The sequence below is a fragment of the Neolamprologus brichardi genome, chromosome 10, assembly GCF_056152115.1.
Source record: "Neolamprologus brichardi isolate AB-2024 chromosome 10, ASM5615211v1, whole genome shotgun sequence".
NCBI lineage: Eukaryota > Metazoa > Chordata > Actinopteri > Cichliformes > Cichlidae > Neolamprologus > Neolamprologus brichardi.
The window spans coordinates 21,712,577-21,719,987 of record NC_142113.1 but is presented as its reverse complement, the minus strand read 5'-3'; the positions used below and the strand labels follow the sequence as shown (position 1 = coordinate 21,719,987).

General features: G+C 38.1%; 1 protein-coding gene across 1 annotated transcript; it reads right to left on the bottom strand.

The window, feature by feature from the left end:
- Positions 1 to 622: 622 nt before the first annotated feature.
- Positions 623 to 5,757, bottom strand: plac8l1 (PLAC8 like 1). Its single transcript, XM_087847412.1, has 4 exons — positions 5,671 to 5,757; positions 4,828 to 5,288; positions 3,166 to 3,302; positions 623 to 2,754 (listed from the first exon to the last, which is right to left on the bottom strand). Exons 1-4 carry the CDS (start codon positions 5,694 to 5,696, stop codon positions 2,623 to 2,625), a joined length of 756 nt encoding a protein of 251 aa, XP_087703538.1. The 5' UTR covers positions 5,697 to 5,757; the 3' UTR covers positions 623 to 2,622.
- Positions 5,758 to 7,411: the final 1,654 nt, after the last annotated feature.

Below are 7,411 nucleotides of genomic sequence, written 5' to 3'. Positions count from 1 at the left end.
GTTTTACAGCTGCGTTGACCAACTCGCTACCCTGGAGGGCAAAACATTACTCCATCATGATGGCCAATAGTGGACAGTCGGTAGTACTGCAGGACAAAAGTTTTTTGGGGGGCTTTTTTTGCCTGTATCAAGCCAAGAATACTTGTACCATCTATCCATGGAGGAAATATTAAGATATCAAGAGAAACTAGGAATTTTGGCGCTTGTGATCCATATTTTGCCCGGCAGCTTTATTTAAATCCCTGAAAGTGGGATGTCTCTCTCAGAGCTCCAGTTCAGTGACATCTAAGTGTATCTTGAAAAGAATCACTCACCTTACACTGCTGCGACGAAGAAAGCTTTCAAAGTACAGACAGCTACATGGGGTTTTTTTCGATCTGGATGGGTAAATAATGGCTCCATGTGGAAGGTAAAGAACAAGATCTAATGTTTTGTTTACTTTGACACTTACACTGTAGGGCCAGAAAATTCCAGTAGTATTAATGTCGTGGTGTCTCAGTAGCTTTGATGTCATGTGAAAACTATGAATGAAGCAGGGGGCAACTCCTGATGGGTTGCTGATGGGGGTTTTGCTCTGAAATGCAAATAAACATTTCAAAAAGGAGGACAAAGCAAGGTGAGCTTTACTTTTTAAATGGCAAGTTGCTGGTCAGTAAGCTTGCAGTATTCTTAAGGTTCTTAGTCAGAGCCACCTAACTCTATGCCACTAAATATGCAAACAAACAAACAAACAGTTAGGATCCCATAGTGAATGACAATCCTTCACCCATCTGATCCTGAGGTTTCCCCTCCCTCAGAGGTCTGGCTGTTACATTTGATTAGGTGTTCGGGTTTGATAAAACATGATGGTTGTCTTGTATGATACTGTTTTTATTATCTGCAGAGCATTGCCCAGCTTTATTACATTGTGTTTCATCTGATATGGAAATGATCATGCTTTAATTCCATCACACCTCTGTTATTGAAATTAATTATTCCTTTGTCCGAGCAATGGTTCTGTGTTCCTGTGAGACTTTGGTGACTACTTTCACAACTCCTTATGTTCAGATTAGTGAGCTTTTACATCCTGGTTGTACCACTCACTCCCACTGGATCAGTGGACACTACTGATAAGCAGCAAGTCTGCTTTTTGTCATTCTATTGATCTATATATAACACCTTTTCATCTTTTTTAAGTTATACTGTGACTTTTCTTCTTTAAAAAAATGCAGTAAAATTGCATTTTACATACTTACATCAACCATCAGTCATATCTGGTTTCAAAACACCCAGACAGTAAAAGCACAAAAAAAAAAAAAACACTCAGTTTGAAGCTTCACAATTTTTCTGCACTCACCAGAGGGTGACTTCATGTTCAAACATATCTTTTATATGGAGTCTGTGCTTTCATCTCATTATTGCCCAGCAATAAGGTTTAAAACTACATCAAGAAATTGCAAAAGGTACAAAACATAGCAGACAGAGTTAAGCTTTGTTGTGAGTAGAACAACCACTGGAACAATGTTTAAAAGTCTAGACTGGTTACATGTAAGAATATATTACTATAGTCAATGAATGTATTGATTACAAACATTATATTAATCTTGTATAAAATCATCTTTCAGTTTAGACAGGCATGATTATGCACTAACAGAATGGCCACATGAGGAAACATTACATTATCAAAAAAAAAAAAAAAAAAATTCACTCTGTTATGTGCCAACCTGTGCAGGGCTGGTACTTAGTGCCAACACCGGTAAACAGTAAAATTCCCTTATATATAAAAAAAAATATTAAAAAGTAAAACTGCATATTTTGACAAGAGATTACGAAAAGAGAAGGAATATATTTAGTTTTTTTAAATGAATGTGTGTTTTAGTTTGTTTTGATGTGTTTTGTTGTTCTCAATTATTAAAGTTTCCCAATATTAAGTACAAATACCTAATGCAATCACACATCCTTTTTTTTTTTAACTGTAAGGAGCTCATCTTGTTTCTGCGTGTGTTCTAGTTATTGGTTTGTTAAAAGTGTCTGTGTGATAGCGGCTTCAGTGGTGTAGGTAACAGGCATTGTAAAAAGCTAAACTTACTTGAGTCTTTCTAAATTTTCATTATGTAAAATGGCGCGCAGTTACCTCAGTCACAGAAGTTAACCCAGGCTGTTTCTAAAACCAAAATTATAGATGATTTAAGAATTATAAGTGCTGGAATTTAATGCTGCAGTAAAAAGTTGGTTAAGCCGATCTTTCAAATATAATTAATCAGACCAATACCTTCATAGAAAAAAACTGCTCTGCATTATTCTATATGCACTAATCCAGATTTAATGGCTTTTAATGATCTTTGAACTAACTACATTTAAAAAATATCTGCAATTGAACAAAGGCAAGAAACTCATCTGTGTTGGTTCACGTCTTACAGATGTACCTTTAATGTATGCCATTACTTTAAGTTTTCCCTTTTCTATCACTTTTAAGTATTTGTATCACAGGCTTGTTTTTTATTATTCAAGAAGCCCTCGGGGGCAAGTTCAAACCTCAGAGTAATGATTCATCCTATTGTTCATACCAGTAATCTCTGCTGCTCTTCACACATTTATGATAAATTGAAAAAAAGAAGAAAAAAGATCTCATTTGCTGTTTCTTTAGGAGCATTCGAGTGTAGTAGACACATGATATGTCTGAGTCTTCATCCTCCACTTCATTTCTCTTATCATCTGACATACAGCCAGAGGGTAACAGCAATACACTGTAGTCCAGTCCTCACACACACTTCCCTGTGAATAAGCATGCAGGACAGATGAGTGCACGTCTACATGCAAACACATACAGAAGCACACACACACACAACAACAATGCAGTGGGAGCAGGATGGGTACATGATAAGATGAAAAATGCAAACACAGAACTTCATTTACACAAATAACATGCATATTTTACTGATAACCATTTAGAAAGAACCAGTACAAGGGTCGATTTTCCATTTACTAGAGTTGGAGTTTTAAAAACGGCTGAAACGTCACAGCCCTAAAAAAATGAGTGCGGTGGTGCAATTTCTATTTCATTGGAAACTTTATGGCGTTATGAACAGGGTCCATTTTGACAAATTTGCCTTCCTCTGTCTTCAAGGACGCTCTCACAACAGTACAGCATACTGTATACCTGCACACACATGGACACACACTCACCCGTATCTTGTAGCGCTCTCTGATCCCAACTCGTATGGCAAAAGTGGATCCTGGTAGTAGAGGCATGCACAGACACTCCCCGTATTGGTGAGCTAAACTCAGGTCTAAACAGCACGGCACGAGAGCCCCGAGAATACCTGCGAGCACAACGCAGCATGTGGGTACATGAGTGTTTGTTTGTTTACGCCAGACAAAATCCTTCTTATATGTCTCTGTCAGATCCAAAAGTACATTTAGAAAGAGACAATGATGATGTATTGGCTGTTCATTTTGTAGAAACAAGTTAAGGGAAAAGCAAAATACATTGTGTTCCCAATCATTTTCAGTTTAGAAAAATCTACGTAATCTTAATTAAAAGAAAAGCTACTTAAAGCAGTTGTGCTGAAAATAAATAATCTTAAGATAAAAAAAATGCTTAAATACTAAATTGTTTTGCAAGAGATGAGTTATTAAAAGTTTGTTAAAACTGAAATGATGCAACTGAACTATAAAATAAATGGGTAATATTCATTAATATTAATATTATAATTATAGTATTAACTATATCTCAATATATTGACATAACGCAGAATGTAAAGCACCACTGGAAGAAGAAAAAGGTAGTAAATGGATATCTGAAACTGCTGCTATTTGAAATTATTTGCACTTGGCTCTAAACTAAGACTAAGTTTCAAACCTTTTTATTTCATATATGAATTGTATGCTATGGTACATCTGATGGTTTAGCTGAATGGAGTTCTGGACAGCTGGTGAATGGTCACCTAGTTCCAACGAGACTGTACCATCAGCAGCAGAGGCTGAGTGATGATCTGAGCTGGAATAATGCAACGTGAAACAGTAAAGCCCCTTAGGATCTCTGAGGGTGCCAAAGTGACCTCTGTGAAATATTTTATGTATTACAGACCATTTACAGCCACGATATTAAAAAAATATATATATTTTCATGCAGGGCAATGCACCACCCTATGCTGCATTACACTCCTGTTGCTATGGGAATAAAAACAGAAAATAAAGACTTGGTCACCATAATTCCCAGCCCTCTGTCCAACTGAAAGCATGTCATTAAGGGAGGTCTATGTAGAAGGGCAACAGCATACCTCTAGAGAGCCTCCTCAAATGAATTAATGCAGAAAGTGTAAGTTTATTGCAGTGGGGCAGAGGGCTGGGAATTATGTCGATCAGGCCTTTATTTTCAGCTTTTATTACCATAGCAACCCAAGGATGGTCTTACAGTTCAAGAAGTTAAAGTTCAAAAGGTGGAAGAGCTGCTGTTAAAGAAGAGCTCTTATATGAGGTGTGACCATCAAGTTCTGTGACCTTATAGCGTCTCCGTTTTAATGGTCTCTTTGGACGGCATGGCCATTACTTTTAGATTGTTCCATATTTTTATGAGCTGAGTTGCTGTTTTTGTGTATCCGGTTGTTTTTTTTTACCAAAAGCTAGACAAAAGTCTAATATGTGTTGAACTTGTTATGGCCTTCATTCGGCATTATTATTTAGAACAATCAATATTTATGTGTTTTTTTTTTAAATATTATTATGTTTATAAAATAATCTAAATTATTTAGGGTTAAAAGGAAATGTCACATTTGCTTACTGTCTTGTGGATGAGAGGCCTGGGCTTACATAGAAATACAGTATCTGGCTGTGTGTCTACATTACATGTTGTCTTGTCTCTGCAGACATCAAGCAGGCCAGTGCTCCAGTCCCCTCCAGTCTGAGTGATGGTGGTGATGGTGGTTTTGGTGATGCCAAGGCCGGGCTGCATCACTACTGGTTCCAACGCAGCAGAGGCTTTGTTTGACCCCCAATTATCTTCACTTCCTGTGGTGACCCGCCCCACTTCCTTCCCTTGAAATGCTATTGCTGAGTCTGTGGTGAGCACCCCCACTTCTTCCCCTTCTTCCTTTTCTAATGCTGATGCTGAAGGTGCGCTGAACACCCCCACTTTTTCCCCTTCTTCCTCTTGTAATACAGATGTTGAAGGTGCGCTTAACACCCTCACGTCTTCCCCTTCTTCTCCTTGTAATACAGATGTTGAAGGTGCGGTGAACACCCCCACCTTTTCCCCTTCTTCCTCTTGTAATGCTGATGTTAAAGGTATGGTTACTAATGGTTCTGCACTGAAATTAAATTTTGAATAAATATATCGTTAGATGGGTTCACCAACATCTAAACGTCAACTGTTACTCAAGTGCAAGAGAAACTATTTCAAATCAGCAACCTGGCCTCATGTTTTTCGTAATTCTGCATTAAAAGCAAACATCACATTGAGCTTGGCATTTTAAACCAAGAAGTGCAAATGCAGGAGCTGCAGTAACAACAGATTCAAAAGCTTCTGTTTCTTTTTTTTTATTATGATTTATCATAGAGGCAGAAGAGAATAAACACAGCAGCATTATTAAGTTGGGTAAGATAAAAGAGCTGTTGGCTGTAATTCTATTGTGTTCAGCGCTGACAACAATGTGTAGTGGTGGGGACAAAAAAACAAAAACAAACACTTACTCGTGTGTGACTGTTGCATCCTCCATGACTAGCAGCTACTGGCATCCAGACAGGGGTAAGACGGCGAGGCGAGAGAGGACAGCGAGCAGGGAGTCAGCAGGAATGAGGAGGTGGAGGAGGGGGCGGAGTGACACTTTCCCAGTGAGAGGGTGTGCATCAGAGCAGATAAACCAGCAGTCAGATGGCTCGGCCAAAAGCTGTGTGACAGAGATAAGTCTTGTAGTTTTCTTCCGTCTGAGACTTTGCCGTGCACCCTGCTAATACAGCAAATGCAGAATCGGCAGATACACATCAGGGTGCATGAACATGAATGTCTGGAATAAAATAATGTGGATGCAAGCACGCACTTAATTCGAACACGCCAGCAGGTCAGAAGACTTCAAATCTTGCAGAAAGAACTGAAACCTACCAAAAACAAACTGAGAAAATGAGGGAAATGCAGTAAGCAGGAAATATTTTATTGTTTGATAAATGGTGGAAGTTAAGAATAAGCTCGAAGAAGAGAGCAAACCTATTCTTTTGTTTGACCTGTGACTGATGAATTTAAAACCACTTACAGTAAATGTTACGCTTACCCTTTAGGTAGAAATACAAGTCTATAGAGTGGAGCGCTGGGAAGTGAGAGATACAATGAATTACTTGTGGTTTATGTTTAGAGGCAATGTGTTCATTTCCTGTGTTCTCTTATTGACCTTTATATTTAGACTGACATATTTCACGTCTGACCGCAGGTAACGAAAAGCGAAAGAGGGAAGCAAGCAGCGCTTTGTACGTGGTGGAGAGACATGTAGTGAAACTAATGATGGTTTGGACGCCAAGACGGTTCACACACAAGTACACCCAAAGAGAAAAGTGAAGAGGAACATAGTAAATTACTAAAACATTATACTGTTTAATTTGAAGTCCCCAGGATTAAAGCAATGCATCATTTTTTCATGATTATTTTCACTGTCATTCCTGATTAAGTCATTCTGTAAAAGTCTTTCTAAGAGATACAAGCCTGAAGCTTGTGCTTTTCTGTCCACACTGGAATCTTTTAAGTTTACCTGTACAGTGGTCTCAGCTTGGATCTATTTTTAATCAAATTCCATGTCAGTCTATAAAGCCAGCTTAGTTTTTTGGAGCAAGAAGTTACCAAGAAGGTAAGACTGGCAGGCTTGGCTAGCACCATGCACAAACACACATATCTGCCAATTAGTTCTGCATCACAAAACAATTGATTCCACTTACCTAAACCAAAACTTCTTAGATGGGGCGCAGAACTTGAGGAGTTTACATGTTCTCTCTGTTCCTGTGTTGGTTTCTCCCACAGTTCAAAAACATGGCTAAAATAACTGGTGTATCTAAAAAGGCCATGGATGTAAGGTGGACACATTTTTTTTAACTGTAAAGAATAAAGTGCTGCATGAATGTATAGTTAAAGTGTGACTTGTAGTTAAAAGCTCTTTGAGTGGTCTGGAAGACTAGAAAATAAATGAAAATAAATGTGATTATTATTATATTACCTTTGCATCAACAAACACCAGAAGCATTACAGAATAATCTAAAAGGAAACAAATTACAGTCAATTTCTTCTGAGCTTACTGAGAGCAGAACTCAACAGAGTGTTTGAGGGAGGTCATAATATTAGAGTGGGAAATGTATTTACAAGTTCCACACATGCAAGATGTCCTGTTACTATGTTGAGTGCACAGATTTACTCGCAATAAGCAATTTTTGTTCATTATTGGTAGTTGTGAGG

Coding starts and splice junctions, on each gene's coding strand:
- plac8l1 (XM_087847412.1), bottom strand. CDS start 5,696: ATGGAGGATGCAACAGTCACACACGA. Junction 5,289..5,670: donor GATGCAACAGTCACACACGA/GTAAGTGTTTGT, acceptor ATTTAATTTCAG/TGCAGAACCATTAGTAACCA. Junction 2,755..3,165: donor GAGAGCGCTACAAGATACGG/GTGAGTGTGTGT, acceptor GCTTATTCACAG/GGAAGTGTGTGTGAGGACTG.